The following is a 25,645-nucleotide window of genomic DNA, read 5'->3' on the forward strand; positions in this document are numbered from 1 at the left end:
ATTTGTGCTATGTTTTTAATTTTCTAAAGCACCTTGATGACAGTGAGTGTTCAGTGGTGAAGCATCCTCTATTGAACCACCCTTAAAAAAAACAAAACAAAAACAGAAGAACCTTGCCAAGTCCAACTTCATGTAGGTAAAAGATAGATAAAATTATGACTTACTTTGGACTTGGTATAAAGAGCTTCCCTTAACCCCCTGCCCAAAGGGATACTGCAGTTATACTACATACCCATAGGCACCACAATGAAAATTGAAGCTTATACCTAATTAAGGTTTTATACACACCAGTTCCCCCAGTAAATGCAAATCTTAACAAAATTAGACATGTCATATGTTGAAAATGCTCATGGCAAACAATCATTTTGCATTCCTGCAAATAAAATTGTTTTATACTGTAAGCTGGAGGCGAGTGTAACTTATTTTTGTAATAAAGTTTTTATTTTTTTTATGTGTCATTAATATAAATGTGTGTTAGTACAGAGATCTTCTGGTTAAAAAATTAGAATCGCACACATTTCAGTATGTTTACTTGTATTTACATAATTTTTAGAATAGTGGTTGCCAATAGCCTGTATGTTTCACATTAATTGATTTTTTTTTTTTTTTGTTACCTTAATAAACCATTTTAGTATGTTGTATGTCAATTACTGGGATAGCTGGGACATGAAGTGTAATTTAAAATTGTCAAGTATTCATTGGAATATGTAAATGTGCCTTGCCAGTTTTGAACTTTAAGACAAAGTAAGTGAATGATGATGAAATGAGTAGTCAATGCATAAGAGACGTTTGCTACCACAGTTTCATATACTGCCCTTGCTAAAGAAAAAGTAACTTTTTCCTCAAATTTAAGCATAAAATTATACAGTTGCATTAGCTTCTGAATTTTTCAAATCTAGTGATAGAGTTTTAGGCTTACGGAAAGTGGGTTTGCTAATTGTAGCCTTAACTATAATTTTGAATTTCAATGTAATCCTTGGTGCTGGCATTCCCAGTGCCAAGGAGTTTAAATGCTCCCTTCAAAGAGGTTGCCATGCCTACTGGCACTTTTACTGTCATATGGTTTTATAAGGAACACTGTCAAGATGTGGAAGCCGCTTTTGAACTTGCTATGAAATGAATATACTGGGGGCTTAAGGAGAGGGAAAGTCCTCATTTTATCTAGTTTTGAAATCTCTCCATTGCTGAAAAACTTAAAACACTTGTGGGATCACAAGTGCTAGTGACTGGGTCTTAGTCTGGAAAAATGTTGGGGGAAGATAATATATTTATGGAATTCCAGCAGCTGATGGAAGTACCTAAAAACATTGCTGTTGAGGCGCTACATGTGTTGAAATTGTGGATCATATCCTTAATTTCAGCTCAGATAAAAGCATTGGGGACTATTTTAAAAAGTTTTTTTTAAAAAAAAAAGGCGAAATTAACAGGGAAGCGTTTGTTTTTAATGGAATGCAAGCAATGGTGAGTGAGCAAAATATCAAGATCTTGACAGTGTTCCCTCTAATTATGAACTCAAGCCATTATAACTTTTAAAATTAAATATGATTTGCACTGTTCTGATATTGGTGCAGTTTTTTAGCAAAACGATGAGAAACCTAAATTGCATGTGGTGATTTATATTGTGGAAAAGAACTAAAATCAAAAAATGTTATTTTCAAGGCTTTAAATTTGATTGTGTAAAGAAAAACGCTCATTATTAAGTGGAACTACTGGTGAGAATGGGCAAGTGCATATATACAACATCAGATGGGTTGCACTTGGGTGTTGGTAAACTTGAAATGTTCTACAGCAATAATGCATCTCATACAGGGTGCTTTGTGACAAATGGACATGTAACACAGTTCGTTTTGGCATGTTGAAGGCAAGTGTTCAAGTAATGTATTATGCTGCCTCTGTTTATTCTTATAAGAGGCTTTCTTTACTGAGACACCTGCAAAGGTTTGAGTATAAGCTAGCATAGTTTCACATTGGTTTGTAATGTGTTCCTAAATTTGAAGCCTAGTTGATTTTAATAAGAAATTGGAAACTGCGGCTGCTGCTTAACACTTCTGGTTTATAAACACTCCAATACACAGTTTTTTAAAGTATGCTCCTGTTTTAATAGTCATTTTTGCTTGAAGGATTTCATGTAGAACATACAGCTGTGGGGTTTGTTTGGTTTTTGTTTTTTTGGTGGTTGTTAGCTTTTAAAGGAGATTTGTTACTGCCCAGAACCTAAGTTTGTGGTTTCAGTGTTTGGAGGAGGGCTGTTACTAGAGATACTGAGACCACTTTCTGAATTTCTGCATTATACAACTCTTACCTAAATAGTGTCTTAAAATCTAAAGTAAGGAATACTATTTCTGTTCTTCTTTGGAGTGAGGGGTGTGACATAGTCTAAAATAACTTAACCTCCTCTGAAGACAGGATTCCCAACTTAATGTTTCAGCATAGAAATGTTTTTCATGGCTCCAACTTATTTTTCCCTAGGCCTTTGGTAGTTCTTCAGAGGCTTGATTCCTCTGTTCAGCCTAGCAGCTATTTTGACGGTTCCATGCATCAGTGAGGGGAGACTATGCTTTTTGTTTGTTTTGAAAAGTGACATGACATAAACACATAACACTTTCTGAAAAGAGTGAGGTGAAATTGATAGATTCCACAGAATTAAGGCTGTTATTCCCTCATTTGTATTGCTGAAGACTTAGTGGGAAATGTTAATTGTTTAAAATGGAGTAGCAAGATTTGGACATAGGCAATTAACTTTACAGAGTTGTGTCCTGAGAACTGAAATCGGTGAAGTAGGAGCTTGAGTTTGTGTTCATAGCCTGAAGCTAATGAACCCAAACTTTGTGACTGGATATGATGGACTTAAAACTCTGTCTTTGCCAAGTGTCTTGCTGAAATAATTCCAGCACCAGCACATGACACCTCTTGGCTGGGTCTGGCTAGTTGCATTAGTTGGTCAGAGGAAACACCAGATTGTACTTGTCATTTACTTTGTCAGATAAAAATGGTATGTGGTGACAGGAGAGGAAGTAGAGCTGAAGGTACCCTAATATGGATAGTGGGAGGGGGAGGTAATTGTTATTACCTTACAGCCACTGACTGTAAACAAACATAAAGCTTCCTAGAAGCTCTGTTAATCCACATAGTCATGTGGTCAACACTTGTGTGTTATAAAATCCACAGGATGAAACAGTGATTTTTAAATAGCGCTTCTTTGCCTGGGTTGTTACAAATAGATTGGTTGAAAAATACCTAGGAACAGCTTGTTAGTTTACTTGGAATTTGGAGAGAGGAGTGATTGTCTCATGTATTGATATATTTTCCTTGCTTACTGGTTACTGTTTGTTTCTACAAACATACATATTTTTATGTGGCCAGCTCTTAAGTGGCTGTTGAACATCTGAGCTCATCTGGAAACTGGGTTACATTGATTATTTAAACCTGTCTTCACAAAAGCTGTTTTAGATGGTCAGACATCCAGGCAGTCTAGAAAACACATAGTAAATACAGTTTGACTAGTTGAAAGTTTGAATCACAAAATAGATTTCAGTTCCAAGAGTTGTTTTATTCCTGAAGTTCATCAGAGTGTCTGCTCCAAAGCCAACACTTTTGGACAGTCTTAGCTAAAACTTGCAGTGTCAAATCTGGACTCCCTCTAACCTGAGAATGATGTATTTGGCTGATTTATGGTGACAGTTTGCTATCTCTGCACAGTTAGTGTGGTGATACAGCTTTACCTGTTTTGGTCACTAGTACGTCAAAAAGCCATTGAACCTTACCACTTATTTTCTTTGCACTAAGGAAGTCACGAAATGCATTCTTAGTTCTGTTACGCGGCCAGTAGAATAGCCTATGCCGTTTGACTGCACAGAAGATAATGGTAAGTAAAAAACGGACACTCTGGTACTTAAATGACTTGCAGTACCTAAAACAACTTCAGTAGAGTGTTTAATTGACTTCTCATCTGTGGGTATGAGGGAGGCTCTGGGGTTTAGCTCTTCAATTTTAGCGTGTCCATTTCAGTGCTAAGTGAATGTTGAGCGCAAATCTATTGAGTGTAGTCTGATACTGTTTAATGTTAAATACTTCAGATCTAAAAAGCTCTAAAATGCTTCGGAGATCGTTCTGTGTGTATTTTTTAAACTGGTGGGTTAGCAATCAGACTAGTTTACGGGATTTCCCATGAACACAGTCAGTCATTGAAAGCCAGGAACTGAACGTATGTTGTATGGAGCTCATTCCAAGTGTAGCATTTTCAGTGTTGCTCTGCTATTTTTCACATTTTTTTTTTCTCTTCAGTGGAACGAAGAATGCACCTAATTCCTGTCACCAGCAGTTGTTATTTAAAAACTACATCCTTAAATGTAGTTAATTTGGGATTAAAAAGCTTCCTCTGAGAATTCAGCAAAGGCAATTTTATAGATAGATAGCCCATTAGTAAATTAGGGCTTTTCTTAAGGTGCAGTTTCAGCACACTTAAGAACCAAGCTTTGTATTGGAAAACACTGGTTAGAGCTAGTCTAAAATATATTACAATTAATAGTTCCATAATGCATATGCATCATAATTGGAAGGCGATTTTAATCTTTAATACTACAGCATGAGATGACAGAGAAAACTACCTAGTCCCTGTATCTGGAAAAGCTGAAGTGGCTATTTTTTCCTGTTTCAGACTGTAGGTAAAGGCTTCCATCAGATTGCGCAGTAAAACCTTTTTTCTTCAGTGCAAACAGTTCTTCTAACAAGTTAACCTGTTTCCCATCCAGAGTTTTCAACAGAATATATCAGGTTTGTGTATGTGCTCAAATTGATATTTTTTAGTAGAAGGCAAACCTCCAGTGACAATCACTGATGTATATGAGAGCAGTATTTTCACCAAGTGACCAGTATGTAACTTTGGTTTAAACTAGTCTAGTGAAACTGTTCTCCATTCCAATTACCTGCACTTCTACAGAAATGCCTTATTTTATACTCGCTTTTGAATCTACACTTGCTTTTGAACCAGTGGGATGCTCAAAAGCTACTTTGAAGAAAAACATGGTACTTGGTTTGTTGAAATGTGTCAAAATTTGCAAATGAAGAAATATGCTACGGGTTTCATGCTAATGGAAGACTAGAATATAAAGCAGGGGAAGGGAGTGGGATTTCATAACTTCTCTCACTGGAAATCCTGAATGTACCACAAGCTTTAGGAGGCTTTAAACATCAGCAGTGATTATGGTGGAATCATAGAATAGTTAGGGTTGGAAGGGACCTTGGAGATTCCAACCCCCGTGCCATGGGCAGGGACACCTCTCACTAGATCAGGCTGCCCAAGGCCCCATCCAGCCTGGCCTTGAACACCTCCAGGGATGGGGCATCCAGCCTCCAAGGATGGGGGAAGCTGGGTTTGTGTAGCAAGTAATCTGCTGCCTTCCTTCACTATGTTTTCATAATGCTAATGCAAACTCTTAAGAGAATTCTTTAAAAAAAAAAAAAAATCCCATCACAGGATTAACTCCAGTGAGGTCCATCTTCCAATTAAAATTGAGAAGAATCTGGAAAATCTTAAGTCCGTTTGATTTAAAGTAACTTTCTTGTTTGTGTGGTGCTTGCAAATTGTTTTTGCATCGAACTGATCTTACACTGGGAATGGAGTAATAAATGGCTCTTTTTGATAATGATATGCTAATCTGAAATAAGTTTGGTTTCTTGATGTTTGGAGCCATTGAGATGGTCGTGCTTCTCTCCAAGAAAACAAACTCCGTAGTTGTATGGCATAAACTGATCTGTAAGTCTCACACCCAGTATTTGCTTCTTTGAGGCAGATGGTCTTTTCTTGAAATCAGTACAGATTTCTAATAGAAAGTAGAGGTTTGTTTTCTTAATAGCAGCGTCTAAACTTTCACTGTTTATTGCCCTCAGTTTAATATTTCTAGCGAGCGAAGCCTCTCAGTTTGTCATGCCCTTTGAGGTGCGTTGCGGTGTACTTGCCACACGGGTGCAAATGGCATTGAGATAAATCAGGTAGTGGTTCGCATCTCAGCAAGGTTAGCTCAAACTACCTTCAGTGATGACCTGTGCTAAAGCAGATCATTTGGTACTAAGCTAAAATTCTTCTGTAGCTTCACTGTGGAGTTAGTAAGTAGAGTAGGACAGTAACTCCAGTATAGCTGCAGACAGGTGATGATCCACTTGGATTTTTGTAGTCTCTGGAAGAACAATAGGCAGTCATGCATATTTGAATTGTAGAATCATAGAATAACCAGGTTGGAAGAGACCCACTGGATCATCCAGTCCAACCATTCCTATCAAACACTAAACCATGCCCCTTAGCACCTCATCCACCCGTGCCTTAAACACCTCCAGGGAAGGTGACTGAACGACCCTTTCTGTGAAGAATTTTTTCCTCATGTCCAGCCTAAATCTCCCCTGGCGGAGCTTGAGGCCATTCCCTCTTGTCCTGAGCAGTTCTCAAATTTCTAAGTCCTCTTGAAGCAACCTTTTTCTACTTCTAATACATGAAAACTTTGTAGGTATTGGGCAAGTAAGATGAATATGACAATCTTGGAACTTCTGTCTCAATCATGTTAAAAATTTTGTAGGGAGATCAGATCTTAGGTTTCACAAGTAAAGTAAAATTCTGTTTAACGTTCAATTTAAAATAGAACAGATGGGTTTTGATTGACATCTCAAAGGGCAAGAAGTGTCTCTCTGAAAAGGAAAATTTACAAGGTTTTCTGTAAATACCTTTTCTTTTTCTAAAGCAGTGATGACAACCATGGAAGTTCTTCAGAGGAATACAAAGGGAGTATATTTGTCTTCTATTTAAAATGTTGACCTAGGAGTGATGGAATAACAAATACTTCCCACTTAGGAGAGCTTTTAACAAAACATGTACTTGTTTTCCCCTGAGAAAACCTAAGGTGATGGAACAGCTGGGAAAAGAAATCATCTACCTGTGGGCACGAGGCAATTCCTGAACTACACTACGGGAAGTTTGTAGTCTAGAGTTATAAGGCAAAACAGCCAAGGAAACAACCCAGCAAACCACAACAGAGAACAACCTCATTTAGCTGTGTTACAGCTTTGTAGGATCTTTCTGCTATTGATCAGTCTGTCCCTCTGTGAAAGGCAGGAACCCTCTAAGTCAGGCACCATCTAGCAGCCACAGCGTGGTGTGAAGGGAATATCAGGTGATGGATCTTGTCCAGATTCAAACATCAGGTTGAAAGCAGACACAGGGTCCTTGGATTGCATGTCAGAAGGTAAGAAGATTCTGTTCTGGTTGCCATAATTATTAGGGCCACTCTGTCTTGGTAGAAATTTCAGAAGAAAATTTTCTAGAAGTATCCCTGTAAGGGAGGAGGCTTTGAACACAGCAAAATATAAAAATGGTGGGGAAAAAAACCTACTGTGCTTAATGCTGCCATTTCAGATGTCCTTTTCTGAGAGGCAGGTTGCTCTTTGTAAACCTGCCATCTGACACGACGAACTAATAGTCTCAGCCCCTGGGAAGGAAGTTTTGACTGTGGTACGTGTTGCAAAGATGGACCCCGTTTTCAGTATATGTGAAGAGGTATTTATTTCTCTTTACTGTTATGATGTTTGCCGCTCATTGCCTTTAATAATCACTTAAAGGGTGGACAAAAGTTAGGGTAATTGAGATAAAAAGTTTTTAATAGAGCCTGATGATGCCAACTGCATGATGCTTGAGGGTGTGCAGAGCAAAGTATGCATGTAGAGTTTTGATTTGAATGTCTCTTAATGCAGGGGACAAAGTGAGAATGGCTGTTCTACTTGGAAAGCTGGGGTGAATTAGTGCCAGCTCAGCAGCCCCTTTGCAGATTTCAGATTCAGGCAAAGAACTCTCAAGTACACCAGCTTCCTGTACAGAGTTGCATTTTTTTTTTCTGGAAAAGTGTGCAATACAAGCCTGGTGTTCTGAGAGAGAAGTGGCTGATTGTTTCTTGGCATCAGGCCGGGACTTTTTGTTAAAGACCTGATGATGCAGGAAGCTCAGACAGGTGTATTCCACGCTGGAGGTGGTCTTTGTGTGCTTGGAAACAGACATTCAAGACCTTGAGATCAGAGAGAGTTCAGAGCGACTGTGAAGGTTGCTGAACTTCGTCTGAAGATGTTCAGTTTCCTCAAGTCTAGGCTAGCGCTTAATCCAAAAAAATACGCTAATGAATAGAAGGAATTTTATTCTAAGGCTGTCACATGCAGAAGCCTGTATCAGATCATAAGGTAGGAGAAAGCTAAAGGAGGAATGTGGTATGGTAGAATACATTTGCTAGATTTTTAGTTTGCCTGGGTGGTTTCACTGAGTTAAGAGAGGATCGAGTATAGGTGATGCTTTCTATCTTGTTCACATCAGCAGTCAGGATATACAGAAGCATTTGTTTTCACAGACAGCTTTCAGTGGGGAAAAGTTGTCATTTTCTCTGCAGGCGAGCAGCATCCCTGAAGATTCGGTGAGAGAAGGGAGTGTTCCTGACTGTAGAAGTAATGTGAACTGAGCACCCAATGGAGATTGGTGCATGTTCTAAGTTCTTGGTGAAATTCAGGTGAGCAGCTTTGAACTAAAACAGCTTGGACTAAATGGAGTAACTCCATGTCTCCTCACTGCCAAAACTGCTCTTCCAGATAATCCACAATTTCAATTTTGTTCTTTATTTTTGTGCTGGCTCTGAAATATTGCCCTTGGGCTTCAGGTAAGAAGAGTCATTACTGTATAGGTAGCTTAGCTTCTCCAGCTGTTACAAATGACTGAACAGGAAAATGGGAGAGCGGAGCACGTCTTGGCACTGGTCCCTACAGTTGTGGTCCAGGAGACGAGATATATGAGTGTTTCAGAATTGAGACTGACTGGTATTCTAAGTTTCCTGACCATAATATATCCCAGGAACACACTGGATGTAGACAGTATACCACAGTGTGGTGATAGGCTAGCACCTGATCTACAGTTTATCACATCCAAGCTGAGTGGTGATCAGTGGAGAACTTACTGTTTGTCCTAGATAAATAGTGATTGTGAGACTTCTGTATGGGCTGCTAGGAACCTTCTTTATCCATTATCCTTTATCCATTTTGATATCTTCCAAAACAAATTCTACTTTCTTAGGGAAAAAAAGCAAAATTTTCTTCTCTCTTGCATCTGAACTGCACTGTGACCCCAAATTGAGGTCGGTCTGAGGGCCCCCAGTTGCATGTGTGGTGCTATGAACTATCTTAGATGCATCTGTTCAAATCCCAAACCAAAGACCTCAGTCATAGAATCATAAAATAACCAGGTTGGAAGAGACCCACTGGATCATCGAGTCCAACCATTCCTATCAAACACTAAACCATGCCCCTTCCCTTTGAACTCCGGGTGGGGGGAAAATACTGTGGATCAGACCTATAGAAAATATCCCAAACTTGGGATTAGACTAGAGAACTCACAGCCTCTTGAGGGGAAGAAAATGTTATTCCTTACAGTTTAATATGAAATATGGAAAGGTGACTTTAATATTAAATTGCTCCCTTATTAGTATATTACTTTAAAATAAGTACGTATCTGTGAAAGAGGAAAAACATTGTTCTTAGCATTTTAAACCAATTCTTTCCTACTTCTGTAGAACAACAATGATAAGCCAGGTAGCTTATATAGTAGCAAGTCATTCAGTCACAAGTTGGAAATGGATTTAGGAAGTTTTGGAGTAATATTGAGTGTTAATAATAGTCCCCCATAAAATATCAGACCTTACTCGCTCCAATGCATTTCCTAGCTAGGATGCTAGTCCTAAAATAAACTTAAATAAAACAGAAAATAAAATCAAAGCAAAACATCAAATAATGGAATTGTGCAGAAATGAGCCAAGACTTCCAGATAGTCCTTGTGTCTTGATTTCACAGTTTGTCCCTTTTCCAGACAGCTCAAAGTCCTTTTACCTGCCTAAGCATGCACTCTTCCCTCCACAAGGGACACTTTAGGGAAAATCGTGCACCATAACCAGGAATTGCATTTGCAGAACATCTGGAGGAATCGTAAGTAACTGTTCTTTACTTTTCTGAGAGATGGTGGCTTTCTGTCCTGTCAAGGTATGTCTGCCTATAGGCCCACAGAGGGATTGTTTGATTCTACAGAAGCACCATTAATGCTAGTGCTAGAGAAGTGGTATGCAATAAACCACTCTTCTATTAAAAATGCCAGCATTTGGGGCAGAAAAAAGGGTTTAGTATACCTTCAGGAATTTGGGGCAGCTGTCTGATAAAGACAACACTGATCAGCTATGAGCTGTAAAGAAGCTTGGCCTTTCAGAGCTTGATACTGAGCCCCATTTATTAAATTCTTTCATCAAAGTCATTGTATTCCTCTTGTAGTGGTGGTTTACCATGGAGCTATATGCTCATGTTATACCACAAAATAAGTAACAGAGGCAAGCTGACCATATGCTTCAAAAAGTTGTTTTCAAAAAGCCTCAAAGCTCATTCTTATGCATGAGGAGGAACAGTCCTCTGTTCAACCTCCTTCAGCATCATCTTGTGTATTCTGCCTTTTAGCATAAATCAGAGGGGCTTTTTTTTGCTATTGTCATATATTCAATATTCCTGCTAGGGAAACATAACATTTATATCCTATTGCTTTTTACTTTCTTTAACTGTTCTGAAAATGCCTCATTTTTTTGTTGTACTTCATTTATATGGAGGAAAATATTGAATTCATTGCCTGCATCCTCAGCCAACAAATGTTAAACAAAATGATATTGTAGAATCATAGAATAGTTTGGGTTGGAAAGTACTTTAACGATCATCCAGTTCCAATCCCCCTGCTGTGGGCAAGGACACCTCCCACTAGTTCAGGCTGCCAAAGGCCCCAGCCAGCCTGGCCCTGAACACCTCCAGGAATGGGGCATCCAGCCTCCAGGGATGGTGCAAGCTGGATTCATGTAGCGAGTAATCTCTGCTGCCTTCCTCCACTATGTTTTCATAATGGTAACGCAAACTCTCAATGAACACCTTCTCTGGGCAACCTGGTCCAGTGTCTCAACCACTCTCATGGTGAAGAAATTCCTCCTTATGTCTAGTCTGAATCTGCCCCTCTCCAGTTTATACCCATTGCCCCTACCCCTATCACTACAAGCCTTTGTAAAAAGTCCCTCCTCAGCTTTCCTGTAGCCCCTTCTGTACTAATTCTGTACTAATTCCGTAACAATCTTGTGAAGTGTTTGATGAAAGATTTAACTGAAGCAGAAATAACTTTTCAAGGGTGATAATCAATGTTGCTTAACTCTTACCCTACACTACTTTTACGTACATCATGTTGTCGGAGAAACTGGTTGCTCAAACTAAAAGTACCTCTATGGAATTCTGACCTGGTGAAAACACTCCGGGCATCTACTGCTGTATCCACAGAAGCTGAAGCAATGGGCTTCGGGATACCAGCTTGCCAGTCTCTAAAGCAATCCCCAGATTTTACCACTGCCTCTGCGTTTACATGATCATTATCAGCAGAGACAGCAACCTTTAGTTATAATTAGGCTTTTTCCAAATTTTGACAAATTTGCATGTTGATTGGAACTTCCTGAGTATCTAAAGACTTTAGGTGGGGAATTTTTTTTGCCATCTTGCTCTTAAAATGGAAAAAAAAAAAGAATACATCAAAAACTAGTTATGTCCTAATGAGGAAAAAAAGATAAATCTTCATAGGCTGAAACATTAAAATACACTAAAGTGGGGTAAAAAAAAATAGTTAAGGAACAATTTACAAAGGTACTAGTTGTGCTAATAAAAATCACTTTGAATGCTATGTTGAATAGTTTTTGTTCCCCCTGTTGCAGTCTGTCCCTACTCCAGCACTATAAAACAGAGGAGATGATAGAGTTAGAAAAGGACAGGGAAAGCAACAAAGATGATGAAAAGTACAAAAGTGCTGTCATGTGAAGAACAATTCACCAGAGCTGGAATCTTCATTTTGGAAAAGTTAGTTTGCATGGGTGGCCAAATTATTTTGGTAAAATGACAAACAGCAGTTGTGTTGAGTAGAAAATGATTTTTCACCATCTCTATTTATAAAAGACTCAATAAAACACATGAATGTTAGGAGAGCTGTATCTTCACTCACAAATGTAAATAAGTGGTGGAGCTCCTTGCTGCACATTTTTTTGTGGATGTTCAAGTTCATGGCTGTTCAGGAAGCAGCTTGAAACTTTGGTGGAGGAGGTGTGTGGGGGGTTATGAGCTGCATTAAGGCACAGGTGGACGAGGTGCTGAGGGACGTGGTTTAGTGTTTGATAGGAATGGTTGGACTTGATGATCCGGTGGGTCTCTTCCAACCTGGTTATTCTGTGATTCTAATTTGATAGCCTGAATGTGAATTCTAGTGTCATTTCTTGCACAAACTCTTTCTTACAAATTCTTAACATCCAGCTACGTTTGGGTTTTTTTTTCCATTCCTCCTGGATCAGCCTAGGTTTTTGGAAGGAATTATGTTTCCTGGATCTCCCTGCACATCCCAGTTCAGCTGCCTCACTTAATACTCGATTATGGTGCATATCCAGAGAGCTTATCTTTTGTTCACATGAACTGATGTAAAATTTCAATAGACATATCATTGCCTGTTGTTGCCACAAGCCTAATATTCCTTTTGTTAAGCATTTTTCCAATGTCTTCTATACAGGCCTAGTGCCTCTCTTTATGTGTATTTCTTAATGGTGTTTTTTGCTGTGTTGCCTTGGGGTTTCTTTTTTTGAAATTTTGCAGGTCTCTTCTTTTTTACTGTCTGTAGTCATCTTCTACACCTCCCTTGCAACTTTCTGCTCTGTATCCTTCTCCTTTAATGTCCCATAAACTCTAGTTTACGATGGAACAAATTATTTTCATCTGTAGTATCTAAATTCATTCTGGTATTTGATCTGCAAAAACCCACATTCAGCAAAATCCTTTTCATGTAAACAATTTGAAGAAGAGCTCTGTATATGTAAAGTTCTGCTTTGACCCCTTTTATTTTCTCCTAGAGAGTTACAAGTTTCTTAGAGCAAAACTGCCACGAGCACATTGCCTTCCCCGCCCCCCCCGCCTTCTTCCAAAAGTACATTTTCCCAAATGGACCTTGCTTGTCCCAGTAGAATTCCAAGATGTTCCGTGCTCCTCAGCACCTCTCTAGTTTGCCCAGCATCGTTCCTATTTGGCATACTAAACTGACCCATTGGAAATTGTGTCATTTGAAGCGAGTTCTTTTACTTGAATTTCCTTACCAGCGTAGTCCCTGTGCCTTTACTTTGCCTGTCCCCTGAAGTCCCTGTGCCCCTGAAAGTCTTTACTTTGCCTGGTGGCAGTCAGTGACTTCAAGGCTTCAGTCCTAAATCCAAGCTGATGGGTATTTCCAGGTCTTCTATTTGCATTGTATTTTACAGTATCTTGAAAAAACCAAAACCACTGAACCCAAACCTAACGATACCTGAGTCACTAACTGCAGTTTCACTATTTCATTTAAGCTTAGCTATTTGCTAAATATTTTAAATGGAAGTTTTCTAAAGTTTTCTGCTAAATGGCTGAAGTTAAATTTAATATGAAACCTTCTAAATAGAAGAATAGAAATTCTGGAAGGGATCCACAAAAATGATGAGGGACCAGTGGGGAATTACTTATAAAGGAAAATTAATTCCTCATTGGGTAGATATGAAGGATTACTTTATGTAAGTTAGCCTGGACAACAGTATCCCTGAGAAAGATAAATATGTAAGGCCTTGAAAAGAGTAAAAGCAGGCTTGCAGAATAAATTAAATACAGTCAGCTGATGAGAATCTGTGTATTACAGTTCACTGTCTGGCTTATTAAAACAAGGAAGTTTTTAAGCTAAAAAAAGGTACTTGGTTAAATAGAATCTGAGTCTTATAACTGATATTATTCAGTGTACAAATGTAGCTTTGTATTTTAAGTTATGTGGAAAATCTACAGTATTATATTTTTGAATACTAAAATTACAGACTTTTATATAAAAAAAATATGGAGAACTGACTCTGTAAGACAACTTGTATTATCAGTGAAAGATCTTTTTACATTCTTAATAGTAAAATAAAATCTAGCTTTCCAGAATAACCTGTTCCCGATGATGTTGCTTCAGAGCTTTTCTCCAGGTGCATTGTTTCCCCTTCAGTTCTCCACTTAGCCAGGGAATATTCCTAAGAACTTATGTGAAGAGAGAAAAAAGATAACTTCAGCCTGGAGAAGAGAAGGCTCTGAGGAGATGTTATAGCGACCTTCTAGTACCTGAAGGGGCTACAAGGAAGCTGGGGAGGGACTGTTTGCAAAGGCTTGTAGTGATAGGATGGAGGACAATGGGTATAAAATGGAGAGGGGAAGATTTTAGACAAAACATGAGGAGGAATTTCTTCACCATGAGTGTGGTGAGGCACTGGAACTGGTTGCCCAGGGAAGCTGTGGCTGTCCCATCCCTGGAGGTGTTCAAGGCCAGGTTGGATGGGGCCTTGGGCAGCCTGATATAGTGGGAGGTGTCCCTGTCCATGGCAGGGGGGTTGGAACTGGATGATCTTTAAGGTCCCTTACAACCCAGACTATTCTATGATTCTATAAAATTCTTATTTATCACACAAGATCAACAGAATTTTGAGAAGCTTGGTGTTGTCAGTATTTCACTTTTGTTCTTTCATGTTTTATTTTGTTGGAAAACACCTCAGCCATGTCCTTCAGCATAGCAGAATAATCCGAGTGGGCAAGGGTTACAGAGGGTGATGGGCAATGCTACTGTTGCTGTCTCGGAGCAAGATGAGATAGAGCAGGTTGCTGTACTGTCTGTGCAGCTGATGTAAATTCTGTGAATTGAAGGAAATCGCACATCTTCTCATATTATAAGGTACAATTAATGCCAAATGTGAATGTGGCAGTTTTACACTAAATAAACATAACCCTAAACAATGAAGCTATGGGTTAAAGAAACTTTACCTAGGGTAAAGAACACAAATGGAAGCAGAAGTTTGTCTTCTGTTCCTCCTGATCAGCTGGGCAAGTCACTTGCTATGGTACAGGTATGTGATGCTTTGTTGAGAATTCCAGATTTTAAAAAGTTAGTCCTTGTTGAAAACATTGCAAAATTAATTACTAAGTAAGCAGTAAAGCTGAGGTTAAGTAAGCGGGTAGTTAAAAAAAAATGCATCTTCTGAGGAAAATTTATTTCACTGGGTAGACTGTATGGAGAGTGGCTGTATGTATGCACCTTATTTGTTTGGTTTTTCTCTAATAGAAAACATGTGGACTGACACGAAATGATACTGTGCAGACGCTCTTAAAGAAATTCAAGCTGACTCTGGGCTTTTGCCAAGCTCTCTGAGAAAGGTCAACATGCTGAAGTCAAACCACAGCGTTTCACCTACTCTAGAGGTCACGGGAAGCGTTGCATAAAATGACAAAGCTTCTGAGCAAAGATTATGAAAGCTGTTTCCAGCTTTTGATTTCTAGATATTGACTTACCTTCCAAATACTGACTTTTCCTCAGCAGTGTTGTTGCAGGGCTTTCACTGAATAGATGTAAACGCGACTCTTCTGAACAAAATTATTTCATATGCACTCACATGCCCTTTGCTCAAATATGCCTGTGTGAGGCTAGTGCAGATGAATATAAAAGGCAATGGCAATTTTGCAAAACAACTCAAAAAAGCAGGCACTTTTTGAACAGGCCTTTTTTCTATTTGCAACTTGGAAGTCCCTCTGTTAGTGAGATTTCCCAGAAGTTGTTTAAGCATTTTCTTTTGTCCATTGAACTGATCTTCCAGTATCCAGTAGTGTCTAATTTACACGTTAACTCTGAGCTTGGTAAGACTGAGTAACTGCAGAGAAAGCATTCAAGCAGTTTGTCAGCTTGTGGCTCGTGCTGTGTCTGAAGGTAGTTATTCATGTGAAGCTGGCTTTAAACTGTTCTCACTAGCAATAAACTACATTCCAGAATTAGTGTATTTTCAGTGTCTTAACCTTGTGTACTTATGTTATGGAGGATCTGTTACATTTCCTACCCAGTTCTTCTTCTATACAAGCAATTATGAAGTTTTGAGAGGTGTTTGTCCCAGTCACTAAATGATTTAGTTTAGTCATCATCTAAATATAGAGCATTTAATCAGATGTGGCAGTTTCTGGGAGCCCCTGTTGCCCCGAACATATGTATTTATAACTAGGTAAGCTTTCTGTCACCAGAGATCTTCTATTTACAGGGCTCAGCACAGCCTGTCCCCCAGCAGCACTGGAAATGCCACACGAGTGTGTCGCCAGAGGGGCTGCTGGCAGGATCTCCACAGGAGCTGCCTGCTCCCAAATATCTGACCAAGATGCTACTGGCAGGATCTTCTTGGAGCTGCCTGCTCCCTAAGATCCCACCGAGGGCTGCTGGCAGGATCTTCTTGGAGCTGCCTGCTCCTCAAGATCCCACCGAGAGCTGCTGGCAGGATCTTCTTGGAGCTGCCTGCTCCCTAAGATCCCACTGAGGGCTGCTAGAAGGATCTCCTTGGAGCTGCCTGCTCCCCAAGATCCCACCGAGGGCTGCTGGCAGGATCTCCTTGGAGCTGCCTGCTCCCCAAGATCCCACTGAGGGCTGCTGGCAGGATCTCCTTGGAGCTGCCTGCTCCCTAAGATCCCACCGAGGGCTGCTGGCAGGATCTTGGAGCTGCCTGCTCCTTAGGATCCCACTGAGAGCTGCTGACCTGGGAGCTGTCTGCAACCATCTGAATGGTGGGTGGGGGGAGGCGTGTGTTGGTCTCTTCTCCCAAGGGACAGGCAATAGCATGAGAGGGAATGGTCTCAAGGTGCACCAGGGGACATTCAGATGGATATCAGGAAAGATTCCTTCACCAAAAGGGCACTGGCAGAGGCTGCCCAGGGAGATGGTTCAGTCACCATCCCTGGAGGTATTAAAAAAGGGGCAGATGAAGTGCTTAAGGATGTGGTTTTGATACCGAAAATGCCAGCAAATAAACTTTTAAGACTCATTCTGAAGTGTTAGAAAGCCAGCATCCTTTATCAGCCTGGGCAACATGAGGGAGCGAGTTCCATCAGTTGTGTGCAGTGAGACAAGAGCTGGTTAGAGAATGTATTTCCCATTTGCTTGCATATGGATACATTTTCCCAGAAATCTTACAGGCATTCTATTACTTTCACAGGACTAATTTTAATGTTATTATGAAACTTCACAATAGTCAAGACTCTTGCTAATTTGGAGCTTTGGAGCCAGCTCTGCCTGACCTTGCCTCAGAGAGGGAGACTGCAGAGGTGATTAGAGAAGATGCCTCTGATTACAGAAGACTATTATACAGAAGATTATTATTCAAAGAATGAACAGTGTGATGCTGGTGAAAAGCCAAACTCAATAGCCAATGCCAATTTGATTATTAAGCAGGTATTCCTTTAATAAACGATGCCAGGGGACACATGGGGTAATCCACCTAATGTGTTGAGACTGTTTACATGACTTTTATACTGGATAAACATTGATACAGATTCCCGGAAATATGTTACATGTCCATTGTTTTTCCTGGAACTGATAATCAGTTTATCACCCACTCTTGTATGCGCATCACTGTTTCTTTGTGTCTTCAGAAGCCTCTGATGGTCTTTATCTTATCTCCTTCCACATCCTGTCCTCTTGGTGAGCTCAGGTCAGTCCTTTGTTCCTGCAATGGGCCTGTCCTTTCAGTACTTGATTTGTTTCTTGTTTCAACTAGTTAACAAGCTAAACTCCTGTTACAATCACATTCTTTCTAACTGCAAGCTGGCCAAGATTTGATTCTTATTATTGCTTAAGCTAATTCATTCATGTTGTTTGACAGCCGACTGAACACGAGCCAGCAGTGTGCCCAGGTGGCCAAGAAGGCCAATGGCATCTTGGCTTGGATCAGAAACGGCGTGACCAGCAGGTCCAGGGAGGTTCTTCTCCCTCTGTACTCGGCACTGGTGAGACCGCTCCTCGAATCCTGTGTTCAGTTCTGGGCCCCTCACCACAAGAAGGATGTTGAGGCTCTGGAGAGAGTCCAGAGAAGAGCAACGAAGCTGGTGAAAGGGCTGGAGAACAGGCCTTATGAGGAGCGGCTGAGAGAGCTGGGGTTGTTTAGCCTGGAGGAGGCTGAGGGGTGACCTCATTGCTCTCTACAACTACCTGAAAGGAGGTTGTGGAGAGGAGGGAGCTGGCCTCCCAAGTGACAGGGGACAGGACAAGAGGGAATGGCCTAAGGCTGTGCTAGGGGAGGTTCAGACTGGGTATGAGGAAAAAAATTTTCACAGAAAGGGTGACTGGGCACTGTCAGAGGCTGCCCAGGGAGGTGGTTGAGTCACCTTCCCTGGAGGTGTTTTAAAGACGAGTGGACGAGGTGCTGAGGGGCATGGTTTAGTGTTTGATAGGAATGGTTGGACTTGATGATCCAAGCGGTCTTTTCCAGTCTAGTGATTACATGTGACTCCCTCGCTGTTCGGGCAGGGCAGGGGCTGGGCCCGCCCTCCAAGCTCTTTCCCTCCCACCGGCCCCAGCGCTGCCCCCTCCGATCACGTGAAGGTGGGACGTGTCACGTGATGTTGCGCGGAGTCTCACGTGACGCGGGGGCGCGTGTCACGTGACGGCCGCTGTCCCGGTCCCGGAAGCGGCGCGGGCGGCCATGGGGTGGGTGCGGGCGGCCGCGCTGCGGCTGCGGCAGAGGGCGAGGGGCGCCGGGGCCGTGCGGGAGGCCTGCCGCCAGTACCCGCTCTCCTGCTGTCTCCTCCTGGGGCTCGGAGCCGCCACCCTCCTCCTCAACCGGTAAAACCGCCACCGGGAGCGCCGCGGCGGGGCGGGGCGGGCGCGGCACCGGCGGTAACGCCTCCTCCCTGCTTCCTTCCCGAGGTATCTCCACGTTCTGATGATCTTATGGTCGTTCGTGGCCGGAGTCATCACCTTCTACTGCTCCTTGGGACCGGACTCCCTCCTGCCCAATATTCTTTTTACAATAAAATACAAACCCAAGGTAAATTCGTCTGCTGACGTGCTGGTGCTCTCCTTAAATCATGCTACCCGCCACCTATCGCTACCAGTTCTCGTGGAATTCCACCTGCTTTTGGAAGTAGAATCGTAGAATCACTAGATTGGAAAAGACCCACTGGATCATCGAGTCCAACCATTCCTATCAAAAAGTACTGGGTGTCAGTATGATGTGAGAAGTAGCTACCATTACAAAAAGCGGAATATTTTTGATTTAAGCTAACGCAGAGTTCAGTTTCATCCCAGTAACTGTACTTTTTGAGATTTAGACAGAATGTCTCTCTGATAGCGTGTGTTCTTTAAAACAGTGTTTTTCTACACGCTGTTAATTCTTCGGAGATAACGATGCGTGAAGTATGATCTGTGCTGAACAGATTTTTCTGCTTCTCTAATCATTTCTGCTCACAGTCTCAAATGCGTGGTCACGCAGAGCTGGAGCCGGCTCCAAATGAGCAAGAGATTTGGCTGTTAGTAAGTTCATAATAACATTAAAATTATTCCTTGGAAAGTAATAAAATATGGATAAGATTTTTGGGAAGATTTAAACATGTGCATCTAAGTGGGAAATACATTCTGTAACCAGCTTTTTTCTTGTTGCACACAACTGATGGAGATCACTCCTTTACGTTGTCCAGGCTGGTAGAGGATGCTCGCTTTCTAAAACTCCAGAATGAGTCCTAGAGAGTTTATTTGCTGTCATTTTCAGTACCAAGTATAGCTCATACCCACTGCTCTGTACCAGTATCGGTACATGGCTGGACTGGATGATCTTGGGGTTCTTATCCAGCCTTTGTGATTTTATAAAACACGTAATGATTAAGACTTTGAATTCTTTGTATATTTGTGCATAGTCCGATCAAATCTGTATATGCTGCTAAAGCTGGCTGTAGGGAAAGTTCACGGATGTTAGTTTCTGCTTTGCTCATTTTTTACTTTTGGCATTTGAGTAACAAGTAGCCAAAAAATTATCTCATCATATTCACTTTTATCAATGCTTTTCTAAAGATGTTCTTCTTCTGGCAAGCCAGTGCTAAGTCTGCTTTGCTGATTGTAGTCAAACTTCTTTAAGTGATACTGCATTTCAAAGAAAAAAAAAATCACAAAGGAAATTGCTGTTTTCTAACTTAAAATGGTTTAGTTTAGAATTTCATAGGACTAAAGATGTTATAGTTACAGTCATTCAAGGGTATGAATAAGACAGGCTTTGTAGAAACTACCTGGTCTGTTAGTAGTTCAATTGATGTACGGGAAGATGACTTGAGATGTGAAAGGGCATCTGTCTCCTCAAACTTGGTTTTAGTGGGAGCTGTTTTTCTATTCGACTCTCACCTGTTTCTCATACTATGCCTTGTTATCTTATTTTCCTGCTGGGAGAATACCTTTGTCTTTATGCTTTTCAGTTCTCTGTAATTTTATACTGTAAAAGGAAATGCATTGATATATCAGTATGTTAAGAGAATCAGCGTTGTGATGGATGTAAACTTGTCCAAATATCTTCTCTTAGCAATTAGAATTGCCGGAGCTGTTTCCCCACGGTCACAGTTGTGCTGTGTGTGGCAAGGTCAAGTGCAAGAGGCACAGGTAAATTAAATACATGGCACTGGTAAGCTTACTATTTCTTACATTTTTTGTGTAACAGTAGGAAACTTTCAATTAAATATTGTTACATTGACTTTTCCGTGCTCTCCTACAGACCTACTTTGCTTCTAGAAAACTACCAGCCATGGCTGGATCTGAAAGTGCCTTCCAAGGTTGATGCATCACTCTCGGAGGTAATTGCTTCGTTTCTTTAGCGTGTTGAAGTTCAGTGAGTTTCTATTATCTTCCTAGACCTATTAGTTCTGGTTCAGTAGGTAGTTCAGATGTACTTCCCCGTGTATGTTAACTTGCTCCTGTAAAAGACAAATTGAAAGATTACCTGCTGGGAACAGAGAGGTGAGAAGGCCCACTTGCTAGCGCAGGTGTGACTCTTCCTGTTCTGTGTGCCTAGAATGTAGAAGAAAAATTCATATAAAACAAGGTATATGGGAAAGAACAGTTATAATTGGATGTGTTTGATTCTCAAAACGGTAAGAATTTTAGCTTCCTTAGTTTGCTGAAGTGGAGGTTAAGTGATGATTTGCTCCAGCTACAAAATTTGTATAATGAAGATGAAAAGGTGATGGTAGCTCTTTAAAATCATGAGATAGAGTTGTACAAAATCTGTCTGAAGAAGAACTTAGTGGATTCACTCAAAGAGCAATAGCATAAATACCTGTTGTTTAATGGGGGTCTGCAGAGCAGACTTTGAACTCTTCAGAAGGCTAGTTGGCAAAGTCAGCAATGGAAAAAAAAAAAGCCGGCAATGGAAAAAAGCAGCTTGCTTGAACAGAGAGATCTTGAGCGATATCAAGAAGAAGAGAAATGTTTATGGGCTCTGGAAGAGGGGACAGGCCTCTTGGGTGGACTACAGGAGGGAAGTGAGATTGTGTAGAGAAAAAATCAGAAGGGCTAAGGCTCAACTGGAAATCAGATTGGCAAAGTCTGTGAAAGATAACAAAAAATCTTTCTATAAATATGTAAATAATAAAAGGAGGACTAGGGAGACCATACAGTCCCTATTGGACACAGAAGGAACAACAGTGACAGGGGATGAGGAAAAGGCTGAGGTACTTAATGCCTTCTTTGCCTCAGTCTTTAATTGTAAAGGAAGTTGTTCCATCTGTGTACAAACCCAGGAGCCAGAGGAGCAAAATGAGGCTCCCATGATCCAAGAGGAGGTGGTCAGAGCCTTGCTAGCCCGACTAGACACCCACAAGTCTATGGGGCCAGATGGGATTCATCCAAGGGTATTGAAGGAGCTGGCGGATGTGCTGGCCAAACCCCTTTCCATCATCTTCCAACAGTCCTGGAAGACTGGGGAAGTTCCACTGGGCTGGAGGCTGGCTGATGTTGTGCCCATCTACAAGAAGGGTTGCAGGGAGGATCCAGGGAACTACAGGCCTGTCAGTCTGACCTCAGTGCCAGGGAAAGTCATGGAGCAGGTGATCTTGAGTGCTATCATGAAGCACATGCAAGAGAACCGGGTGATCAGGCCCAGTCAACATGGGTTCACAAAAGGCAGGTCTTGCCAGACTAACCTGATCGCCTTCTATGACAAAGTGACTCGGCTGCTGGACGAGGGAAAGGCTGTGGATGTGGTCTTCCTGGACTTCAGTAAAGCCTTTGACACAGTTTCTCACAGCATTCTGCTTGAGAAACTGTCAGCCTCTGGCCTGGGCAGGCGCACACTCTCCTGGGTGGAAAACTGGTTGGATGGCCGGGCCCAGAGAGTGGTGGGAAATGGTGTGAAATCCAGCTGGAGGCCAGTGACAAGTGGGGTTCCCCAGGGCTCAGTGCTGGGTCCAGCCCTGTTCAATGTCTTTATCAATGACCTGGATGAAGGCATCGAGTGCACCCTTAGCAAGTTTGCGGACGACACTAAGCTGGGTGGAAGTGTTGATCTGCTGGAGGGTCGGGAGGCTCTGCAAAGGGATCTGAACAGGCTGGACCGCTGGGCAGAGTCCAGCGGCATGAGGTTTAACAAGGCCAAATGCCGGGTCCTGCACTTGGGGCACAACAACCCTGTGCAGTGCTACAGACTAGGAGAAGTCTGGCTGGAGAGCTGCCTGGAGGAGAGGGACCTGGGGGGTGTTGGTTGACAGTGACTGAACATGAGCCAGCAGTGTGCCCGGGTGGCCAAGAAGGCCAATGGCATCTTGGCTTGGATCAGAAACGGCGTGACCAGCAGGTCCAGGGAGGTTCTTCTCCCTCTGTACTCGGCACTGGTGAGACCGCTCCTCGAATCCTGTGTTCAGTTCTGGGCCCCTCACCACAAGAAGGATGTTGAGTCCAGAGAAGAGCAACGAAGCTCTGTGCCTTCTTGGAGCAGCTCTTTGATGGAGCTAAGCAAGCAGTCTGCTTGAAGCACCATTTTCATCTGTATAGGGTACTATTTGTAAGGAGAAATCTCATTGCTTTGTTCCCCATTGCAGCTCTTCTGTGCTGGTTATGAAGGTAGTAGGGGTTCTGCCCACACTGTATTGCCCTTGACCATCTGCTATGGGGATGCAGCCTGTAATGTGTGCTTGGAATTGGATAGCCTGCTTCGGGCTGGAAGGAGAAACTGCTCCTATTGTCTTTTGTGGGTTAGTCATGCAATAGCGGGAAGCTGATACAGCAAGAACTGAATTAAGATTAATGAGGTTCTGAAGGAGTGCAGAGTGCAGGCTGCTTCTGAAATGCAGACTTTTCAATAATTATGGAATTTTTTTATTATGGATTAGTTTTTCCAGTTCTTCCTTTGCAGGTTGAAGAATTTTGGCAATATTGTAATTTCAAAATGTTTCCAATTTGAATCAGTTATATAAGTCTTTAGGTTTGTGTTTCCAAATGCTTACAGAATAATTCAACGCACACTCGAATCAGAAGACATCCCAAGATTTTCCTCTTGGATTGCAATGACAGGTTTTCTCACTTCACAAATTCTTAATCTTTTGCAGACTTGTTTTGGTTATCTAGCTGCTGTATATGGTTTAGAACAATTAGAACAACCTGTGGTTGGACTTTCCTCCTCCCTTCATTTATGTTTATTGTGGTAGTTGAACTCTAAATTGCCTCAGCCATGCATCTATCAATATTTGATAATTTGATAGTTTGTTGGATAGTTTGATATCATGTGCAAAAAATAGTCCAGTGACCTAAGTATAATTTTGTTTCCAGTTTCTAATTCTTTGTGCTTTATGTTAGTTTCTGCAGTGTTTTCTTCCTTTTTGAATTAGGGTATGAGATCTGTTGGTCAGTTCCATTTGAGTTCAGACTGTATACAGACTGTATAAAGGAGAATTTAATTATATTTTTCAGTTAATTAACTCTACTCTTTCCCTACAATCGTTTGCTATGTAAAGGATGATTGCAAGTCAAATCTGTGAAATGCTGCTCAGCCTCTCTTAATCAGCATCATGAAAGAAGTGCCTTGGTGGATCAAGATGCTGTCTGTTAATCTCACAAATTTTTCCTTAGTTCTTAAATATTCAGTTTCTTTACTTGATTATGGGACCAGGATTTTATGTGTTCTTTCTGGGTGGTTTTTTTTTTTATAAAAGTAAGAAATGGACAAATGCATGACAAGAAACCAGTTATTGTGTGAACCCGCTCCTTGCCAGTCCTGAAATCTTGTAGTGGCACAGTGGCCTGAATGCTTCCTTACTGGGAATTATTTGTTCTGCCCTCAGGAAGTGGTCTTAGCTATCTCATTGTACCATCTTTTAAGGCTTTTCAGGTTGTCTTTTATCAAATCCTTGCTCTTTTCAATCTAATACAACCTGGTAGTTCTGACCTGGTACCAAATAATTCTTTGCTCAGCTCTACAGTTCCTCCTCCTGTCAACTGAGGTCTGTTGTGTCGCATTCCACAGAAAGCATGTCTCAGCAATGATAAACTGACCACCTTGCAGTGTTGCAAAGCATGTTAGAAAGTAATTTATTTGTTTTTTTCTTCAGCTGCTGCTTATGTTGCTACCTGTTGCATTTGGTTTTACACTTGTAGTCTGTTTCCAATTCAAAACACATAGTAGAACCACTCATTTTGCAAAATGCTTGAAAAGTAGGTAGGCTTTAGAACAAATGACTCATCATTTGTATTTCAAACCAGAGAATAAAACATTACAGGAAAGGAAATTGCTTATCATTAGCTGTCGTTCTTTGAGGTGTCCCATTTCCTCTGTTGTCATGTATGTGTAGTGTGAGCAATTGAGCTTGAGTAATATTGTTGGTGTTGCTAGGATGGAAGGGGGTACACATGTCCTGCTTTCCCAGTGCTTTGCCAAAGTGCATTGGATGATGTGACAGGTTTTTTTCTGGCTTACAGAATCTCACTGGTAGAGTCTCGGGGCTCATGGAGTCCAATGGGAAAACTGCAGGGACTGTATGTCTGGAACCCCAGTTGCTGCCAGTCAATGGCCTATTATTCCTTGAGTGCTTGTATTTTGCAAAATGGATGATTTCACATTGTAGCTCTCTCTTAGCTTCACTACAGCGCCCTGATGCAATGGAGCATCATATGTGACTGCCTGTGCCATGCTGTGTGTTTAGTAAATGTGCATATGGGGACTGCGTTCTAGGATGAGGGCTATACAGGGAACTTGAGTTCTAGTAGAATGTGTTGACCTCCAATATCGGGACCAGTGATGTGTGGACTTCAGTTGTATTTTGAGTTAGTTGTCTGTCTCTGTGCATAGTGCCTCTGGGTTTTTGGCAAGTGGATTATCTGCCTGGCATAGTCCTGTGGAATCATTACTATAAAACCCCCTGGCGTGGTTTAATGTCAGCCAGAAACTAAGCACCACACCTCCTGTTGTCTGAAGATTAACTTTCATGTGAGATTTTCTGGGATTTCTTGATCTTTTCTGGCCTATTCTTCCACCCTGCTTTTAATAGAAGTATGATTTGGGGGTGGGGCACGATGTTTAGCTTACGCATCCATCATCAATACATGTTCATATTACAATTTCAAGATCTATTACTGCTATAACACATAGAAGTAGGAAAAAAGACATTGATAACTTTGTATTGTGCACAGCACAGACAGCTAAAGTTATCCTAAACTGGAAAACATCCCTTTGAAGAGAGGATGAAGGAATAAAATCTTTCCTTCACCTTTAAAAGCAAA

General features: G+C 41.3%; 3 protein-coding genes and 1 long non-coding RNA gene across 8 annotated transcripts in view; 3 read left to right on the forward strand and 1 right to left on the reverse strand.

Moving 5' to 3' along the window:
• SYNCRIP (synaptotagmin binding cytoplasmic RNA interacting protein) overlaps nt 1-1,667 on the forward strand; it is a 25,586-nt gene extending 23,919 nt beyond the window's left edge. For all 4 annotated transcript variants that reach the window (XM_069851260.1, XM_069851261.1, XM_069851263.1 and 1 more), the window contains exon 12: nt 1-1,667. This exon is cut by the window's left edge. The gene's annotated coding sequence lies outside the window, so the exon portion shown is untranslated.
• SMIM8 (small integral membrane protein 8) overlaps nt 1-25,645 on the reverse strand; it is a 723,388-nt gene that overhangs the window by 444,520 nt on the left and 253,223 nt on the right. The gene's annotated exons all lie outside the window — the stretch shown is intronic.
• LOC138717626 (uncharacterized) lies at nt 8,155-15,944 on the forward strand. The gene is made up of 3 exons (XR_011336917.1): nt 8,155-8,534; nt 9,881-9,996; nt 15,467-15,944. It is a non-coding gene; the product is annotated as an uncharacterized lncRNA (long non-coding RNA).
• The window catches only part of SNX14 (sorting nexin 14), a 50,421-nt gene continuing 43,357 nt past the window's right edge, over nt 18,582-25,645 (forward strand). For both annotated transcript variants that reach the window (XM_069851220.1, XM_069851221.1), the window contains exons 1-4: nt 18,582-18,739; nt 18,824-18,944; nt 20,463-20,539; nt 20,652-20,730. In XM_069851220.1, coding sequence (XP_069707321.1) covers nt 18,600-18,739; nt 18,824-18,944; nt 20,463-20,539; nt 20,652-20,730 — 417 coding nt within the window. In that variant the 5' untranslated portion in view covers nt 18,582-18,599. The remainder of the gene's footprint in view (nt 18,740-18,823; nt 18,945-20,462; nt 20,540-20,651; nt 20,731-25,645) is intronic.

Source organism: Phaenicophaeus curvirostris, chromosome 2 (genome assembly GCF_032191515.1).
Source record: "Phaenicophaeus curvirostris isolate KB17595 chromosome 2, BPBGC_Pcur_1.0, whole genome shotgun sequence".
NCBI classification, from domain to species: Eukaryota; Metazoa; Chordata; class Aves; order Cuculiformes; family Cuculidae; genus Phaenicophaeus; species Phaenicophaeus curvirostris.